Raw genomic sequence first — 20,270 nt, forward strand, 5'->3', positions numbered from 1 at the left:
GTGGCGCTGGGAGACGCCTCAGATGGAAAGAATGTCGCCCGGCCCCACCCGGCCCGGACGGCTGAGGAAAACGCCTCTCCTCATTCATCTCCTCAGAGCCGCCGCCGCCGTCGGCCCCGTCCCCACCGGCCCGACACCCCGGACCCCCGCCTCCCCCCGACCGCGGAGCGCGCGGACCGGGTCCGGCTCCGGCGTCCATCACAGAGGGAGAGGGACGGGCCCGGGCGGGCTTCAACACCGTCAATCCCCGCGGGCATCTCGGGCACCCGCCACGGGCGAGGGCCGGTCCGAACTCGGAGGGCAAGCCTCTTCGCCCGCGCTCGAGGCGGGGTGACCGGAAGCTCGCCGTGGGCAGGGCATGTGTCTATTTATTTTTTAGACCGCGAGCCCACTGTTGGGTAGGGACCGTCTCTATGTGTTGCCAATTTGTACTTCCCAAGCGCTTAGTACAGTGCTCTGCACATAGTAAGCGCTCAATAAATACGATTGATTTATTGACTTATTTGACTTGTACATATCTATCCTATTTTATTTTGTTAGTATAGTTCTGTTCTCTGTCTCCCCCTTTTAGACTGTGAGCCCGCTGTTGGGTAGGGACCGTCTCTCTGTGTTGCCAACTTGGACTTCCCAAGCGCCTAGTACAGTGCTCTGCACACAGTAAGCGCTCAATAAATACGCCTGAATGAATGAATGAACGCCGGGGTGGCTCCCAAGGAGATCGGGTTGGACGCAGGCCTTGTCCCGCAGCGGGCTCTTGCCATGTGTATTACTCATCATCAATCGTCATCAATCGTATTTATCGAGCGCTTACTATGTGCAGAGCACTGTACTAAGCGCTTGGGAAGTACAAATTGGCAACATATAGAGACAGTCCCTACCCAACAGTGGGCTCACAGTCTAATAGTCTACTCTATTTATTTATTTATCTTATATTACTCTTTATTTACTTATTTTATTTGTACATGTTTATTCTATTTATTTTATTTGGTTAATATGTTTTGTTTTGTTGTCTGTCTCCCCCTTCTAGACTGTGAACCCACTGTTGGGTAGGGACCGTCTCTAGATGTTGCGGATTTGGGCTTCCCAAGCGCTTAGTACAGTGCTCTACACACAGTAAGCGCTCAGTAAATACGAATGAGTGAATGAATGAATGTCCGTTGTTACCTGGGACTCTCCAAGCGCTTAGTCCAGTGCTCTGCACACAGTAAGCGCTCAATAAATACGATTGATAATGATTGATGATGACTCTCCCAAGTGCTCAGCACACAGTAAGCACAGAGAAGCAGCGTGGCTCAGTGGAAAAGAGCCCGGGCTTTGGAGTCAGCAGAGGTCATGGGTTCAAATCCCGGCTCCGCCGCTTGGCTGTGTGACTTCGGGCAAGTCACTTCCCGGTGCCTCAGTTCCCTCATCTGTAAAATGGGGACGAATATGTTGCGACGAATACAAAGTATGTTGCCAACTTGTACTTCCCAAGCGCTTAGTACAGTGCTCTGCACACAGTAAGCGCTCAATAAATATGATTGATTGATTGATTGACGAAGACCGTGAGCCCCCCGTGGGACAACCCGATCACCTTGGAACCTCCCCAGCGCTTAGAACAGTGCTTTGCACGTAGTAAGCGCTTAATAAATGCCGCCATTATTATCGAGAAGCAGCGTGGCTCAGTGGAAAGAGCTCGGGCTTTGGAGTCAGTGGTCGTGGGTTCGAATGCCGGCTCCGCCAATTGTCAAGCTGTGTGACACTTAACTTCTCTGCGCCTCAGTTACCTCATCTGTAAAATGGGGATTGACTGTGAGCCCCCTGTGGGACAACCCGATCACCTTGTAACCTCCCCGGCGCTTAGAACGGTGCTTTGCACATAGTAAGCGCTAAATAAATGCCATTTAAAAAAAAAAGCAGTGCTTTGCACATAGTAAGCGCTTAGTAAATGTCATTATTATTATTATTATTAACAAATACCATCGTTACCATCCAAGCTAATCGGGTCGGATGGATTACTCTTTCAAGCTAATCCCTGTCCCACGCAGGGCTCCGGGTGGAAGTGGAAGGGAGAAGAGGGACGGAATCATCCAGAAGAGGCGGGGACTTGTACTTCCCAAGCGCTTAGTACAGTGCTCTGCACATAGTAAGCGCTCAGTAAATACGATTGATGATGAGCGAACCAGAGCTGTTAATAATAATAATGATGGTGATGATGGTATTTGTTAAGCGCCTACTATGTGCCAGGGACTGTTCTAAGCGCTGGGGTGTTTGCAAGCCCATCAGTTTGGACGCAGTCTCCGTCCCACGCGGGGCTCACAGCCCCATTTTCCAGATGAGGTGACCGGGGCCCAGAGTGGGGAATGATAATGATAATAATAGTGATGATGATGGCATTTGTTAAGCGCTTACTATGTGCAAAGCACTGTTCTAAGCGCTGGGGTGTTAGCAATCCCATCAGTTTGGACGCAGTCCCCGTCCCACGTGGGGCTCACAGGCTCCAGCCCCATTTTCCAGATGAGGTGACCGGGGCCCAGAGAAGGGAATGATAATAATAATAATAATGATGATGATGGCATTTGTTAAGCGCTTACTATGTACAAAGCACTGTTCTAAGCGCTGGGGTGTTTGCAAGCCCATCAGTTTGGACGCAGTCCCCGTCCCACGCGGGGCTCACAGTCTCCAGCCCCATTTTCCAGGTGAGGTGACCGGGGCCCAGAGAGGGAATAATAATAATAATGATGATGATGGCATTTGTTAAGCGCTTACTATGTGCAAAGCACTGTTCTAAGCGCTGGGGAGGTGATCAGGTGGTCCCACAGGGGGCTCACAGCCTTAATTCCCATTTTACAGATGAGGTAACTGAGGCACAGAGAATCAATCAATCGTATGTATTGAGCGCTTACTGTGTGCAGAGCACTGTACTAAGCGCTATGTTGCCAACTTGTACTTCCCAAGCGCTTAGTCCAGTGCTCTGCACACAGCAGGCGCTCAATAAATACGACTGATTGATTGATTGGGAAGTCCAAGTTGGCGACATATAGCGACGGTCCCTACCCAACAGCGGGCTCACAGTCTAGGGAAGCGAAGCGACTTGCCCAAAGTCACCCAGCCGGCAATGGGCGGAGGCGGGGATTCGAACCCACGACCTCCGACTCCAAAGCCCGGGCTCTTCCCACTGGGCCCCGCCGCTCCTCGTGGGAAGGGAAGCAGACGAGGCCGAGCGGCGGAGCCGAGGTCAGGACCGACGCCGCTCGGGCCCGGTTGAGGGAGCGGTGCGTGCCGAGTCCTTCTGGGAACCGGGAGCCAGGCCGGCCTCCCTCCCGCTTCCCACCCGTGACTCCCGGTCTCTCCCCATCTGTGTGCGGCGTCCCCCCCCCCCGCTCCCCCCCGGGAATTTTGGGTGACCCCTCGGGGGGGCCGCCGCCGCAGAACGGCTTTGATGTGCCTGCCCAGAGCGTGATGGACGGGCGAGTTTTAGTGGCGGCAACGGGAATGTTTTAGTGGCGGCAAACGGGAAATGAAGAGCAAAGGGCCCGGCTTTGAACTACGGGGCTTTGAGGCCGGGAGATGCTGTGCCGAGTTATCTCCCCCCAGAACGTTAATTATTCACCGAGGTAATTGGGCGGGCCGGAGAGGCGGTTATTAAAAAATTCCAACACTCACACGCTCTCCGAGACCGTCCTCCTCCCGGGGAGGAGGCGGAGGCTGGGGGGGACTGTCCGGCCGGGCCCGGGTTCACCTCGGGGGCATCATCATCATCATCAAACAGTGCTCTGCAATCAATCAATCAATCAATCGTATTTATTGAGCGCTTACTATGTGCAGAGCACTGTACTAAGCGCTTGGGAAGTACAAATTGGCAACACATAGAGACAGTCCCTACCCAACAATGGGCTCACGGTCTAAAAGGGGGAGACGGAGAACAAAACCAAACGTACTATGTGCAGAGAACTTACTGCACATAGTAAGCGCTCAATAAATACGATTGATGATGATGATGATGATCAATCGTATTTATGGAGCGCTTACTGTGTGCAGAGCACTGGACTAAGCGCTTGGGAAGTTGGCAACGTATAGAGACGGTCCATACCCAACAGTGGGCTCACGGTCTAAAAGGGGGAGACAGAGAACAAAACCAAACGTACGAACAAAATAAAATAAATAGAATAGATAGGTACAAGTAAAATAGAGTAATAAATCTGTACATACATATGTACATCATCATCATCATCAATCGCATTTATTGAGCGCTTACTATGTGCAGAGCACTGGACTAAGCGCTTGGGAAGTACAAATTGGCAACATCTAGAGACAGTCCCTACCCAACAGTGGGCTCACAGTCTAAAAGGGGGGAGACAGAGAACAGAACCAAACATACTAACAAAATAAAATAAATAGAATAGATATGTACAAGTAAAATAAATAAATCATCATCATCATCATCAATCGTATTTATTGAGCGCTTACTATGTGCAGAGCACTGGACTAAGCACTTGGGAAGTACAAATTGGCAACATCTAGAGACAGTCCTTACCCAACAGTGGGCTCACAGTCTAAAAGGGGGGAGACAGAGAACAGAACCAAACATACTAACAAAATAAAATAAATAGAATAGATATGTACAAGTAAAATAAATAAATCATCATCATCATCAATCGTATTTATTGAGCGCTTACTATGTGCAGAGCACTGGACTAAGCGCTTGGGAAGTACAAATTGGCAACATCTAGAGACAGTCCCTACCCAACAGTGGGCTCACAGTCTAAAAGGGGGAGACAGAGAAGAAAACCAAACATACTAACAAAATAAAATAAATAGAATAGATAGGTACAAGTAAAATAAATCAATAGAGTAATAAATCTGTACAAACATATATATGTATATACAGATGCTGTGGGGAAGGGAAGGAGGTAAGATGGGGGGATGGAGAGGGGGACGAGGGGGAGAGGAAGGAAGGGGCTCAGGCTGGGAAGGCCTCCTGGAGGAGGTGAGCTCTCAGCAGGGCCTTGAAGGGGGCCTCGGTCCATCAGGCCGTCGACGGCTCGGGGGTGGAACGCTATCGACCTATTTATTGAGCGCTTCCTGGGTGCAGGAAGGTCCCCCCTTTTGTGGGGGGGACACGATCCCTGCCCTCCGGGAGCCGACAATGTAGCGGTGGCCCCCCGGGCACCGCCCCTCCCAGCGTGGCTTAGTGGCCAGAGCGCGGGGCTTCGAGTCAAAAGTCCCGGGTTCTAATCCGGGCTCCGCCGCCTGTCCGCTGTGTGACCTCGGGCGAGCCACGTCACTTCTCCGGGCCGTGGTTCCCTCATCTGTCCAATTGAGATCCTGAGTCCTCCGTGGGACGGGGACTGTGTCCAACGCGATTCGATCAGATAATAATAATAGTAATAGTGATGGCATTTGTACAAGCGCTTAGTACAGTGCTCTGCACACAGTAAGCGTGCAATAAATACGATTGATGATGATTTGTTAAGCGCTTACTATGTGCAAAGCACTCGTCTAAGCGCTGGGGGGGGGATGCAAGGTGATCAGGTTGTCCCACATGGGGCTTACAGTCTTAATCCCCATTTTACAGATGAGGGAACTGAGGCGCAGAGAAGTGAAGTGGCTTGCCCAAGATCACACAGCAGACGTGGAGGAGCTGGGATTCGAACCCACGACCCCTGACTCCAAAGCCCGGGCTCTTTTCACTGAGCCACGCTGCTTCTCTGATCCACCCCAATGCTGAGCACAGAGCGAGCGCTTAACAAATACCTGACAGCTGTGTGACTTTGGGCAAGTCACTTCACTTCTCTGTGCCTCAGTTCCCTCATCTGTAAAAATGGGGATAAAGACTGTGAGCCCCCCGTGGGACAACCTGGTCACCTTGTAACCTCCCCAGTGCTTAGAACGGTGCTTTGCACATAGTAAGCGCTTAATAAATGCTATTAAAAATACCACAATTATTATTATTATTATTCATCCCCCACAGGCCAAGCTTTTCCCTGCTGCCCTTGTACATTTTGGGACCCAACAGCCAACAGGTGAGTGGCGGCCCCGGGCCGGCTTGAGTTCAAGACCCCTGACCCCCTCGTGGGAATCAGCCCAAGCCAATCCGAGCGCTCAGTACAGTGCTTTGCGCCCAGTCGGCACTCAATAAATAAGGCTGAATGAATGAAAAACCCCCAGGAAGGGAGAGATTTCCAGCCGGAAGGAGGGAGGGAAGTAGCGTGGCCGAGTGGAAAGATCCCGAAACTGTGAGGCGGAGGACTTGGGTCCTAATCCCAGCTCTGTCAGTTACAGGCCGTGGGAACCTTGTGCAGGTCATTTCCCTTTTGTGGGCCTCAGTTTCCCCATCTGTAAAATAATAATAATAACGGTGGTGTTTGTTAAGCGCTTACTCCCCCTTTTAGACTCCCCCTTTTAGACTGTGAGCCCACTGTTGGGTAGGGACTGTCTCTATATGTTGCCAACTTGTACTTCCCAAGCGCTTAGTACAGTGCTCTGCACACAGTAAGCGCTCAATAAATACGATTGATTGATTGATTGATTGATTACTGTGGCGCTGGGATGGATACAAGCAAATCAGGTTGGATAGAGTCCCCGTCCCACTTGGGGCCCGCCGTCTTAATCCCCATTTTCCAGACGAGGTCACCGAGGCCCGGAGAAGCGAGGCGACTTGCCCGAGGTCAAGTGGCGGGGCCGGGATTAGAACCCGGGACCTTCCGACCCCCAGGCCCGGGCTGTAGGCATTAGGCCAAGCTGCTTCTGGGGATTCAACATCCGTACTCCCTCCTGGTTCAGACCGTGAGCTCCTTGTGGGACAGGGACCGTGTCCGACCTGATCATCTGGTATCTACACCAGCGCTTAGTACAGTGCTCGGCACCTAGCAAGCGCGGAACGGGCACCACCGTGAATTGTTGCTGCCGTTTTTGTTCTTGCGTTGGCTCGCGTCCGGCGTCCAGACCCCGCTCGCCCTTAGAGGCCTGTATCGAGAAGCAGCGTGGCTCAGTGGGAAGAGCCCGGGCTTTGGAGTCAGAGGTCATGGGTTCGAATCCCGGCTCCACCACAAGTCTGCTGTGTGACCTTGGGCAAGTCACTTCTCAGAGCCCCAATTACCTCATCCCTAAAAATGGGGATTAAGACTGTGAGCCCCACGTGGGACAACTTGATCACATTGTATCCCCTCCAGCGCTTAGAGCAGTGCTTTGCACGTAGTAAGCGCTTAACAAATGCCATAATTATTATTGTTATTGGGCCCGGGGGTCCGCTCACCTTCCGGGGACGGGCCGGCCGCGGGCGGGGAGGGGACCCCAGGGTCCCGCTCACCCGGCCGAGGCCCGGCTTCCTCGTCCTCCCAGATTTCTACCTGGAGGCCCAGCTGCTGGAGGCGACGGTGGCCCCGTCGGCCGCGGACCTGTTGGCAGCGAGGTGAGTCGCCCGAGCCGAGGGGGCCGGCGGGAGGCCGCGGGCCGGGGGCCGGTTGGCCGGTCACACCCGTCCCCCTCCCCTCCCGGCAGGTCTACGTCCCGGGCCCCGACCCCGTCCGAGCCCGAGGAGGTCCCGGCCGAGCCCGAGGAGGCGGGCGAGGAGGCGTCCGGGGGGCCGCCCGAACCCCCCGAGCCGGCCCCGGAGGCCGCCCGGCCCTTGAGGAGGAGCCCGGGCAAAGTGCCCAAGTGGCTGAAGCTGCCGGCAGGTACCCGCGGCGGGGGGCGAGGGGACGCGCGGGCACGTGGGAGAGCCACCGACGGCCACCCGCCTCGACGCCTAACTCCGGCTCCGTCTGTTTGGCTTCCAGCCGGGAAGAGGTGAGAGCCGGGAGGGAGAGGGATCGCCCACTCCCGCCACCGGGCCCGGAGCTGGGAATCAAGACTCGGCGTGCTCTCCCCGACCGGCCACCCTCGACCACTTCGAGTCTCTCTCTACCGTTCACGCCCCGCGGCCCCCCTCGGGTAGGCGGAGCACAAGGTGGGACCCCCCACGTCCCCCTGACCCCATACTCCGGGGTCCCGGGAGGGTCTTGCCCCTCACCGCCACCAGTCCGTTGGCTTAAGAAGAGCGCGGGGATCTTTCTTTCCATTACCGTTAATTAGCTTCGTTCATTATCCCTCCCCTAATGAGAACAAAACTCCAAAGAAAACAGCTTTTCTTGTGATCTTCTGGGCGCTTCCTTGGGCCTCAGCCGGGCCGGGGGGCAGAGAGGGGGTGGCTCCCCCGAACCTCCCTTCCCTTGCCCTCGGATTCCTGCCTGTCCCGTTCCTAAGGCCAGTGGTGTTGGGGGGCATCTCCGCGGCCGAGATCCGGGGTCCGGGGGGCATCTCCGTGCCCAAGACCGGAGGTCCAGGGGGCATCTCCGTGCCCAAGGCCGGGGGTGCCGGGGGCATCTCTGCGCCCAAGACTGGGGATCCAGGGGGCATCTCCGTGCCCAAGGCTGGGAGCGCCGGGGGCAGCTCCGCGATCCGGGGGGCATCTCCACACCTGAGATCCAGGGTCGGGGGGCATCTCCATGCCCAAGGCCAGGGGTGCCGCGGGCATCTCCCTGCCCAAGGCCAGGGGTGCCGGGGGCATCTCTGCACCTAAGGCTGGGGATCCAGGGGGTATCTCCGTGCCCAAGGCCGGGAGTGCTGGGGGCATCTCTGCGCCTGAGATCTGGGGTCCGGGGGGCATCTCCACGCCTGAGATCCAGGGTCGGGGGGCATCTCCCTGCCCAAGACCAGGAGTGCTGGGGCATCTCCATGCCCAAGGCCGGGAGTGCCAGGGGCATCTCCGTGCCCAACACCAGGGATCCAGGGGGCATCTCTGTGCCCAAGACTGGGGGTCCAGGGGGCATCTCCGTGCCCAAGACCAGGGGTCCAGGGGGCATCTCCGTGCCCAAGACCGGGGGTCCAGGGGGCATCTCCGTGCCCAAGACCGGGGGTCCAGTGGGCATCTTCGTGCCCAAGACCGGGGCTCCAGGGGGCATCTCCGTGCCCAATGCCGGAGTGCCGGGGGCCAAGACCGGGGATCCAGGGGGCATCTCCGTGCCCAAGACAGGGGGTCCGGGGGGCATCTTCGTGCCCAATGCCGGGAGTGCCGGGGACCAAGACCGGGGATCCAGGGGGCATCTCCGTGCCCAAGACCGGGGGTCCAGGGGGCATCTCCGTGCCCAATGCCGGGAGTGCCGGGGGCCAAGACGGGGGGTCCAGGGGGCATCTCCGCGCCCAAGACCAGGGGTCCGGGGGCACATCTGTAAAAGCTGGGGGGGTGCCCCCACTCACCTATAGATAGCGGTCCCCACGGGGTGCCCGGAGCCGCCCTCCCCCCCCCAATCCCCTCGCTGGCGGCTGACTGACAGCGGTGTGGGACCCCCCGCCCCCCCTGCCAGAAACAAAAGCCGAGCGGAGATTTGTACCATCTGAATGAACTTCAAAGTGGCAGGGTTCCTGGCACTTGTCATTGTCTCCCAACAGCAGCTAGAATTTCCCTTCGGGTCTAATTACTTCCAAACGCTCCACCATAGTGCTTTGAAGCCCGGAAAATTAAAGAAAAACCCAAACAAAACAAAAACCCCCCAGCCAGGGTGAGCGGGAGGGAGGAGGGGACGATGGAAGCAGGGAAGACAAGGGGGGGAAAGGTAGCGGGGAGGAGAGGGAAAGTGAAAGAGAAGAGCGGGCGGCGTCAGAGATTTTCTGTTATTTTTTTAATGACGGCCAAACGCCCGCGTAAATAGCAATTATCTTCATAAAGCGTCCTCCTCATCCGTCTCCCCTCACCCCCCAACGAATCCCCAGGCCCCACACGAGGAGAAACCTTGGGAGATTGAACGGAAGCCAAAGAGAAGCAGACCCCCCGCGGCAGGCTGACAAAACTCGTGTCAGAGGTTTGTTATAATAGTAATAATGATGATGGCGTTCGTTAAGCGCTTAATAAATGCCGTTAATAATAATAGCGCTATTATTATTAACGGCATTTATTAAACGCTTACCATGCGCAAAGCACCGTTCTAAGCGCTGGGGAGGTTACAGAGTGATCAGGTTGTCCCACGTGGGGCTCACAGTCTTATTCCCCATTTTCCAGACGAGGTCACTGAGGCCCAGAGAGGTGAAGTGACTTGCCCAAAGTCACCCAGCTGACAATTGGTGGAGGCGGGATTTGAACCCATGACCGTTGACGCCAAAGCCTGGGCTCTTTCCACTGGGCCACGCTGCTTTTTTAGTGCTTGCTATGTGCGAAGCACTGTTCTACGTGGAGTTCGTAGCTGTTCGAATTGGCGAGAGGGGCCCGAGCGGGGAGACCGAGTCTGGTCTGGTCTCAGTTTCCCCCTCCCCACCCCACCGGCTGTTCCGGAGGAATCCCGGAGGAAGAAGGAAGCCCCCACTCCTGTGGGGTGAGACCCCACCTTGGGACCGTGGCGTCCGGAGCCGAGGAGTTGCTTGGGAATGGTTCCTCTCCCCTTCCCATCTCTGCCTTTCAGTCAATCTGGGTTTTTTAATTCATTTATTCATTCGATAGTATTTACCGAGCGCTTCCTGTGTGCAGAGCACTGTACTAAGCGCTTGGGAAGGACAAGTCGGCAACCTATAGAGACGGGCCCTACCCAAAAACAGGCTCACAGTTTAGAAGCGCTTAGTACAGTGCTCTGCACATAGTAAGTGCTCAATAAATACGATTGATGATTGATGAAGGGGGAGACAGACAACGAAACAAAACAAGTAGGTGGATCTACTCCCGTGCTTAATACAGTGCTCTGCAATCGATCAATTGTATTTATTGAGCGTTTGCTTACTGTGTGCAGAGCACTGTACTAAGCGCTTGGGAAGTCCAAGTTGGCAACATATAGAGACAGTCCCTACCCAACAGTGGGCTCACAGTCTAAAAGAGCACCCAGTAGGCGCTCAATAAATAATCCACGGGCGGAAATGCAGCAGAGGTGGGAGTGGCGATCTCCTGACCCTCAGCTTCCATCCTCTTCTCCCCAGCCCCCGCCCCTGGCGTGGGGCTACCAGGGCCACTTTGTGCCAACACGACGGCGTTCCACCGTCGGAAATCTTTCCAGGCGCTTAGTACAGCGCTCTGCCACAGTAAGCGCTCATTAAATACGGCAGAACGAATAACGTTTTCCAGTAGGGCGGGCACCCACGTGGGGCAGGTTTTCCTCTTTCATGGACCCTGAAGAACTTGGCTTTAACGACTAGAGGCCGGGCCCTAGGAGTCAGAAGGTCCCGGGTTCTAATTCCGCCCCGCCGGGTGGCCTTGGACAAGTCGTTTCACTTCCGTCGTCCCCAGTTCCTTCATCTGGAAAACGGGGATTGAGAGTGTGAACGCCATGTGGGACGGGGATTGTGTCCAACCTGGCTACTGTGTATCTACCGCGGTGGTTAGAACAGTGCTTGGCACATAGTAAGCGCTTAACGAACGCCATCGTTATTATTATTATTATTTGGATTTATTGCGAGAAGAGATTTCTAACTCCGGTTGAAGGCCTCGGGCTCTCCGGGGGTGCGGGACCTCTCTCCGCTCGCTCCGGCCTTTCCCGACTCGCCCGTTCCCGGCGGCGGGACGGCGGTTCCCGCCGACCCTCGTCCCGGAGCGGGGGCGAGGCAGGGGTTCGGGGGCCGGCGTCGTGTCCCGTTTCCGGTCGGAAGCGCGGAAGGCCGAGGGGCGGGGGCCGCCCGGTTTGTCCCGCGATGGCCGGGCCCCTCTAGAAGTCGAGGAGCTGCGAGGGGGAAGAGGGGGAAGGGGCGTTATTCGCACTCAGCCCCGCCGCGCGGACCGGGGGGAAGGGAGGGTCTCCCCGGGGGGGCCGCGGGCACACGTACCAACTGGGGCAGCACTTTCTCCACGTGCTCGACGTCCACGTCGCTCACGTCCTCGGCCTGCGCCTGCCTCACGCCCCGGGCGGCCGCCTCTGCTTGTCGTCGCCCGTCGGACCCCCAACCGTGGGGGGGACGGAGGAGAGACGTCAGGGGGTCCGCCGGGGAGTAGCGTGGACGCCACGGTGCGGGAAGACCCGGGGTGGGGGGCTTCTGGACTGCGAGCCCGCCGTTGGGTAGGGACCGCCTCAATATGTTGCCAACTTGGACTTCCCAAGCGCTTAGTACAGTGCTCTGCACACAGTAAGCGCTCAATAACTACGACTGAATGAGTGAATGAATGAATGGACGAGGAGTCTCGGGGCGGGCGGGGGGGGGCGGCTACCACACTGACCTCGCACGAAGATCTTGAGGAACTCCGCCATGAGCAGCAGAGGGTCTCCGCTCACTGGGAAGAGACACAGAGACAGTCGGAGAGACGCAGAGACAGGTGGGTGCGACTCGGGCTACCCCCCCGTAGCATTTATTAAGCACTTACTATGTGCCAAGCCCTGTTCTAAGCGCTGAGGAGGGTCCAGGGTGATCAGGTGGGCCCACGGGGGGGCTCACGGTCAATCCCCATTTTCCAGATGAGGGAACTGTCTTCCATCTACTCATTCATTCATTCAATCGTATTTATGGAGCGCTTACTGTGTGCAGAGCACTGTACTAAGCGCTTGGGAAGTCCAAGTTGGCAACATATAGAGACAGTCCACACCCAACCAATTAAGTGCTTTAGCATTTAATCCCGTTACGGTACTTTCCAAGCGCTTAGTCCAGTGCTCCGCAGCCAGTAGGCGCTCAATAAATCCGCCTGAATGAATGAGCAACCATTACAAACGCCAAATGTCATCGTCTTCCGGACCGCCCCCCTTTTAGGGCCGTCGTCCCATCCGCTTGCCTTGCGCCAACCGCAGCGCTTAGCACAGTGCTCGGCCCCCCTCCGCCGCCCTCCCCGGGGGGGGACGAGGAGGGAGGGAGTCACCTTTCGTCTTGTCCTCTTTAAAATGGAGATGCAACAGCTGGCTCACCAGCTCCTGCGGGAAGAAAAGACGGAGAGACGGGTTCGACGTTCAACCCGTGAATGTACTGAGCGCTCCCTGGGTGCGGAGCATTCATTCATTCAATCGTATTTATTGAGCGCTTACCGTGTGCGGAGCACTGAGCTAAGCGCTGGGGAGAGGACAGTAGAACAAGAAAGAGATATTCCCTGCCTGTGGCGAGTTCTCGAGCTCGGTCGAGGCGTCCAAGACACTTGTATAGACGCCACATCCACATCCGGCCCCCAAGCCCCTCTAGACTGTAAGCTTCTTGTGGGCAGGGGATGCGTCTGTTTCTTGCTATACTGTCCTCTCCCAAGTGCTTAGTGATAATAATAATGATGATGGTGATGGTATTTATTAAGCGCTTACTATGGGCAAAGCACTGTTCTAAGCGCTGGGAGGGTTACGAGGTAATCAGGTTGTCCCTTTGGTACTAATAATGATGATGATGATGATGGTATTTATTAAGCGCTTACTATGGGCAAAGCACTGTTCTAAGCGCTGGGAGGGTTACGAGGTAATCAGGTTGTCCCTTTAGTAATGATAATGATGATGATGATGATGATGATGATGATGGTATTTATTAAGCGTTTACTATGGGCAAAGCACTGTTCTAAGCGCTGGGAGAGGTACAAGGTAATCAGGTTGTCCCTTTAGTAATAATAATAATAATAATGATGATGATGACGGTATTTATTAAGCGCTTATTATGGGCAAAGCACTGTTCTAAGTGCTGGGAGGGTTACGAGGTAATCAGGTTGTCCCTTTAGTAATAATAATAATAATGATGATGATGATGGTATTTATTAAGCGCTTACTATGGGCAATCCCTTTAGTAATGATAATGATGATGATGATGGTATTTATTAAGCGCTTACTATGGGCAAAGCACTGTTCTAAGCGCTGGGAGGGTTACGAGGTAATCAGGTTGTCCCTTTAGTAATAATAATAATGATGATGATGATGGTATTTATTAAGCGCTTACTATGGGCAAAGCACTGTTCTAAGCGCTGGGAGGGTTATGAGGTAATCAGGTTGTCCCTTTAGTAATAATAATAATGATGATGATGATGGTATTTATTAAGCGCTTACTATGGGCAAAGCACTGTTCTAAGCGCTGGGAGGGTTACGAAGTAATCAGGTTGCCCCTTTAGTAATAATAATAATAATGATGATGATGATGGTATTTATTAAGCGCTTACTATGGGCAAAGCACTGTTCTAAGTGCTGGGAGGGTTACGAGGTAATCAGGTTGTCCCTTTAGTAATAATAATAATGATGGATGATGATGATGGTGGTATTTATTAAGCGCTTACTATGGGCAAAGCACTGTTCTAAGCGCTGGGAGGGTTACAAGGTAATCAGGTTGTCCCTTTAGTAATGATAATAATAATGATGATGATGGTATTTATTAAGCGCTTACTATGGGCAAAGCACTGTTCTAAGTGCTGGGAGGGTTACGAGGTAATCAGGTTGTCCCTTTAGTAATAATAATAATGATGGATGATGATGATGGTGGTATTTATTAAGCGCTTACTATGGGCAAAGCACTGTTCTAAGCGCTGGGAGGGTTACAAGGTAATCAGGTTGTCCCTTTAGTAATGATAATAATAATGATGATGATGGTATTTATTAAGCGCTTACTATGGGCAAAGCACTGTTCTAAGCGCTGGGAGGGTTACGAGGTAATCAGGTTGTCCCTTTAGTAATAATAATAATGATGATGATGACGGTATTTATTAAGCGCTTATTATGGGCAAAGCACTGTTCTAAGTGCTGGGAGGGTTACGAGGTAATCAGGTTGTCCCTTTAGTAATAATAATGATGATGATGATGGTATTTATTAAGCGCTTACTATGGGCAATCCCTTTAGTAATAATAATAATGATGATGATGATGGTATTTATTAAGCGCTTACTATGGGCAAAGCACTGTTCTAAGCGCTGGGAGGGTTACGAGGTAATCAGGTTGTCCCTTTAGTAATAATAGTAATGATGATGATGATGGTATTTATTAAGCGCTTACTATGGGCAAAGCACTGTTCTAAGCGCTGGGAGGGTTACGAGGTAATCAGGTTGTCCCTTTAGTAATAATAATAATGATGATGATGATGGTATTTATTAAGCGCTTACTATGGGCAAAGCACTGTTCTAAGTGCTGGGAGGGTTACAAGGTAATCGGGTTGTCCCATGGGGGACTCACAGTCTTCATCCCCATTTTACAGATGAGGTAACTGAGGCACAGAGAAGTGAAGTGATTTGCCCAGTCACACAGCTGACAATTGGCGGAGCTGGGATTCGAACCCATGACCTCTGACTCCAAAGCCCATGCTGTTTCCACTGAGCCACACTGCTTCTCTAATGCTGGCATTTACTAAGGGCTTACTATGTGCAAAGCACTGTTCTAAGTGCTGGGGAGGTTCCAAGGTGATCAGGTTGTCCCACGTCGGGCTCCCGGTCTTCATCCCCATTTGACAGAGGAGGTCACTGAGGCCCAGAGAAGTGAAGCGACTTGCCCAAAGTCACCCAGCTGACAAGTGGCGGCGCAGGGATTTGAACCCATGACCTCTGACTCCAAAACCCGAGCTCTTTCCACTGAGCCACGATGGTAAGGATCTGGTCTATCAGCCCGGACTTGCCCAAAGGCCTAGCACAGCGCTCTGCACCGGGGAGGTGCTCAATAAATCCGGGGTGAGGGAGTAGTTTGGACGGCAGGCCCAGAGGACTGTGAGCCCGCTGTTAGGTAGGGACCGTCTCGATATGTTGCCAACTTGGACTTCCCAAGCGCTTAGTACAGTGCTCTGCACGCAGTAAGCGCTCAATAAATACGATTGAATGAATGAATATGTTTTTACAGATTTATTACTCTGTTTTACTTGTACATATTTACTGTTCTATTGATTTTATTTTGTTAATATGTTTTGTTTTGTTGTCCGTCTCCCCCTTCTAGACTGTGAGCCCGCTGTTGGGTAGGGACCGTCTCTAGATGTTGCCAACTTGGACTTCCCAAGCGCTTAGTACAGTGCTCTGCACGCAGTAAGCGCTCAATAAATACGATTGAATGAATGAATATGTTTGTACAGATTTATTACTCTGTTTGACTTGAACGTATTTACTATTCTATTGATTTTATTTTGTTAATATGTTTGGTTTTGTTCTCTGTCTCCCCTTTCTAGACTGTGAGCCCGCTGTTGGGTTGGGACCGTCTCTATATGTTGCCAACTTGGACTTCCCCAAGCGCTTAATACAGTGTTCTGCACACAGTAAGCGCTCAATAAATACGATTGAATGAATGAATATGTTTTTACAGATTTATTACTCTGTTTTACTTGTACATATTTACTGTTCTATTGATTTTATTTTGTTAATATGTTTTGTTTTGTTGTCTGTCTCCCCCTTCTAGACTGTGAGCCCGCTGTTGGGTAGGGACCGTCTCTAGATGTTGCCAACTTGGACTTCCCAAGCGCTTAGTACAGTGCTCTGCACATAGTAAGCGCTCAATAAATACGATTGAATGAATAAATACGACTGAATGAAGTGTAGTCTCCAGATGCCACCTGCTGGCAGTTAGTAATAATTACAGTCCTTGTTGTGCGCTTACTCTGTGCCAAGCGCTGTTCGTTCATTCAATCATTCATTCATTCATTCATTCAATCATATTTATTGAGCGCTTACTGTGCGCAGAGCACTGGACTAAGCGCTTGGGAAGTACAATGGGGAAGCAGCGTGACTCAGTGGAAAGAGCCCGGGCTTTGGAGTCAGAGGTCATGGGTTCCAATCCCGGCTCCGCCAACTGTCAGCTGGGTGACTTTGGGCAAGTCACTTCTCTGGGCCTCAGTGACCTCATCTGGAAAATGGGGCTTAAATCTGTGAGCGCCCTGTGGGACAACCTGATCACCTTGTAACTGTTAAGCGCTTACTATGCTCTCCAGCGCTTAGAACAGTGCTTTGCACATAGGAAGCGCTTAACAAATACCATTATTATTATTATTATTACTATTATTACAAGTTGGCAACATATTTCCCAACAGCGGGAAGCAGCGTGGCTCAGTGGCAAGAGCCCGGGCTTTGGAGTCAGAGGTGGTGGGTTCTAATCCCAGCTCCGCCACTTGTCCGCGGTGTGACTTGGGGCAAGCCACTTCACTTCTCTGGGCCTCAGTGACTTCATCTGGAAAATGGGGATGAAGACTGGGAGCCCCACGTGGGACCACCTGATCACCTTGTAACCTCCCCAGCGCTTAGAACAGTGCTTCGCACATAGTAAGCGCTTAACAAAGCCCATCACTATTATTCTAAGCACTGGGGTAGATACAGTGTCCTGCACACAGTAAGCGCTCAATAAATATGATTGAAGGAAATATCCGACAGTCCATCACTCTTCCCACTTTGAAAGTGACCTCATATGTAAAATGGGGATTAATAATAATAATAATGGTATTTGCTAAGCGCTGGGGGAGATACAGGGTGATCAAGTTCCATCCCCCCCATCTTACCTCCTTCCCTTCCCCACAGCACCTGTATATATGTATATATGTTTGTACATATTTATTACTTTATTTATTTTACTTGTACATATCTATTCTATATTTTATTTTGTTAGTATGTTTGGTTTTGTTCTGTCTCCCCCTTTTAGACTGTGAGCCCACTGTTGGGTAGGGACTGTCTCTAGATGTTGCCAAGTTATACTTCCCAAGCGCTTAGTACAGTGCTCTGCATACAGTAAGCGCTCAATCAATCGTATTTATTGACATTCAATATTATTCATTATTATTTATTTTAGACTGTGAGCTCAATAAATACGATTGATTGATTGATTGATCAAGCTGTCCCATGTGGGGCTCACAGTCTTAATCCCCATTTTACAGATGAGGGAACCGAGGCTCAGGGAAATTAAGTGACTTGCCCAAGGTCACACAGCGGACGTGTGGTGGAGTTGGGATTCGAACCCGTGACCGCTGACTCCAAAGCCCGGGCTCTTTCCACTGAGCCACGCTGCTTCTCTAAGACTGTGAGCCCCCCCGGGGGACAACCTGATCACCTTGTAACCTCCCCAGTGCTTAGAACAGTGCTTTGCACATCAACCAATCAATCAATCGTATTTATTGAGCGCTTACTGTGTGCAGAGCACTGTACTAAGCGCTTGGGAAGTCCAAGTTGGCAACATCTAGAGACGGTCCCTACCCAACAGTGGGCTCACGGTCTAGAAGGGGGAGATAGAGAACAAAACCAAACATACTAACAAAATAAAATAAATAGAATAGATAGGTACAAGTAAAATAAATAAATAAATAAATAAATAGAGTAATAAATATGTACAAACATATCAGCATCTAGACACGGTCCCTACCTACTGGGAAGCAGCTTCTAGAGTGTGAGCCCACTGTTGGGTAGGGATTGATCGATTGGAAAGAGCCCGGGCTTTGGAGTCAGAGGTCATGGGTTCAAATCCCGGCTCCGCCACTTGTCAGCTGTGTGGCTTTGGGCAAGTCACTGGGCCTCAGTTCCCTCATCTGGAAAATGGGGATGAAGACTGGGAGCCCCTCGTGGGACAACCTGATGACCTTGTATCTCCCCCAGCGCTTAGAACAGTGCTTTGCACATAGTAAGCGCTTAACAAATACCAACATTATTATTGTTATTATTAGCCAACGGCGGGCACACAGTTCGGAGGGGTCCTGGCGCCTCCTCTTTCGTTCCCTCGTTAGACTGTGAGCCCACTGTTGGGTAGGGACCGTCTCTATATGTTGCCAACTTGGACTTCCCAAGCGCTTAGTCCAGTGCTCTGCACACAGTAAGCGCTCAATCAATACGATTGATTGATTGTCTCTATATGTTGCCAGCTTGGACTTCCCAAGCGCTTAGTACAGTGCTCTGCACACAGTAAGCGCTCAATAAATACGATTGATTGATTGACTGTCTCTATATGTTGCCGACTTGGACTTCCCAAGCGCTTAGTCCAGTGCTCTGCACACAGTAAGCGCTCAATAAATACGATTGATTGATTGTCTCTATATGTTGCCAACTTGGACTTCCCAAGCGCTTAGTACAGTGCTCTGCACACAGTAAGCGCTCAATAAATACGATTGATTGATTGACTGTCTCTCTATGTTGCCAACTTGGACTTCCCAAGCGCTTAGTACAGTGCTCTGCACACAGTAAGCGCTCAATAAATACGATTGATTGATTGACTGTCTATGTTGCCAACCTGTACTTCCCAAGCGCTTAGTACAGTGCTCTGCACACAGTAAGCGCTCAATAAATACGATTGATTGATTGATTGATTGATTACCTTCTTGAAGGCCGCGCCTCCCTCGTCCATGGCCGCCTCGGCGCTTGGCCTGCCTGGCGCTCAGCCAATCAGGAGGCGGGGAGGGGGAGCGGCCGCGCTGCCTTCTGGGACTTGTAGTCCCCCCCGCGCTCGCCCCGGGAAGATGGCGGGGTGGGTGCGCGCGCACACGCGCGCGTGTCTAAACTGCCTGCTGGGATGCGCGATGTCCCCCCCCCCCCCCCCTCCGTCTGCACTGCCTTCTGGGGCGTGTAGTCTCGCGCCTGCGCGTGCCCGCACTGCCTTCTGGGATGTGTAGTCCCGCGCGCCCGCGCGTTGGCGAAGGCGCCGACTTTCGGTCATTCACTCAATCGCATTTATTGAGCGCTTACCGTGTGCAGGGCACTGGACTAAGCGCTTAGAAAGTACAATTCAGCAATATTCATACATTCATTTGATCGTATCTATTGAGCGCTTACTGTGTGCAGAGCACTGGACTAAGCGCTTGGGAAGACTGTGAGCCCACTGTTGGGTAGGGACCGTCTATATATGTTGCCAGATTGGACTTCCCAAGCGCCTAGTACAGTGCCCTGCGCACATTAAGCGCTCAATAAATACGAGTGAATGAATGAAATACGATTGAATGAATGAATGACTTTAGGCAAGTCACTTCACTTTTCTGGGCCTCAGTTCCCTCATCTGTAAAATGGGGATGAGGGCTGTGAGCCCCACGGGGAACAACCTGATCACCTTGTATCTACCCCAGCGCTTAGATCAATCAATCAATCGTATTTATTGAGCGCTTACTGTGTGTAGAGCACTGTACTAAGCGCTTGGGAAGTCCAAGTTGGCAACATATAGAGACAGTCCCTACCCAACAGTGGGCTCACAGTCTAAAAGGGGGAGACAGAGAACAAAACCAAACATACTAACAAAATAAAATAAATACAATAGGTCTGTACAAGTTAAATAAATAAATAAATCGAGTAATAAATATGTACAAGCATATATATATATACAGGTGCTGTGAGGAAGGAAAGGAGGTAAGATGAGGGGATGGAGAGGGGGGCGAGGGGGAGAGGAAGGAAGGGGCTCAGTCTGGGAAGGCCTCCTGGAGGAGGTGAGCTCTCAGTAGGGCCTTGATCAGCTCTTGGCACGTAGTAAGCGCTT

At 52.3% G+C, this 20,270-nt stretch overlaps 2 protein-coding genes across 3 annotated transcripts in view; one reads left to right on the forward strand and one right to left on the reverse strand.

Moving 5' to 3' along the window:
• Positions 1–8,111, forward strand: part of ASPSCR1 (ASPSCR1 tether for SLC2A4, UBX domain containing) — a 66,751-nt gene extending 58,640 nt beyond the window's left edge. For both annotated transcript variants that reach the window (XM_038742861.1, XM_038742862.1), the window contains 4 exons: positions 5,954–6,005; positions 7,324–7,393; positions 7,483–7,658; positions 7,761–8,111. In XM_038742861.1, the coding sequence (XP_038598789.1) occupies positions 5,954–6,005; positions 7,324–7,393; positions 7,483–7,658; positions 7,761–7,774 (312 nt within the window). In that variant the 3' untranslated portion in view covers positions 7,775–8,111. The remainder of the gene's footprint in view (positions 1–5,953; positions 6,006–7,323; positions 7,394–7,482; positions 7,659–7,760) is intronic.
• Positions 8,112–11,318: 3,207 nt separating this feature from the next.
• On the reverse strand, positions 11,319–19,199 carry CENPX (centromere protein X). The gene is made up of 5 exons (XM_038742919.1): positions 19,125–19,199; positions 12,779–12,830; positions 12,149–12,202; positions 11,761–11,849; positions 11,319–11,657 (listed from the first exon to the last, which is right to left on the reverse strand). Exons 1-5 carry the CDS (start codon positions 19,152–19,154, stop codon positions 11,643–11,645), a joined length of 240 nt encoding a protein of 79 aa, XP_038598847.1. The 5' UTR covers positions 19,155–19,199; the 3' UTR covers positions 11,319–11,642.
• Positions 19,200–20,270: the final 1,071 nt, after the last annotated feature.

The sequence above is a fragment of the Tachyglossus aculeatus genome, unplaced genomic scaffold, assembly GCF_015852505.1.
Source record: "Tachyglossus aculeatus isolate mTacAcu1 unplaced genomic scaffold, mTacAcu1.pri scaffold_1_arrow_ctg1, whole genome shotgun sequence".
Lineage (NCBI taxonomy): Eukaryota > Metazoa > Chordata > Mammalia > Monotremata > Tachyglossidae > Tachyglossus > Tachyglossus aculeatus.

Coding starts and splice junctions, on each gene's coding strand:
- CENPX (XM_038742919.1), bottom strand. CDS start 19,154: ATGGACGAGGGAGGCGCGGCCTTCAAGAAG. Junction 12,203..12,778: donor TAAAGAGGACAAGACGAAAG/GTGACTCCCTCC, acceptor GTCTCTTCCCAG/TGAGCGGAGACCCTCTGCTG. Junction 11,850..12,148: donor CCTCAAGATCTTCGTGCGAG/GTCAGTGTGGTA, acceptor GACGACAAGCAG/AGGCGGCCGCCCGGGGCGTG.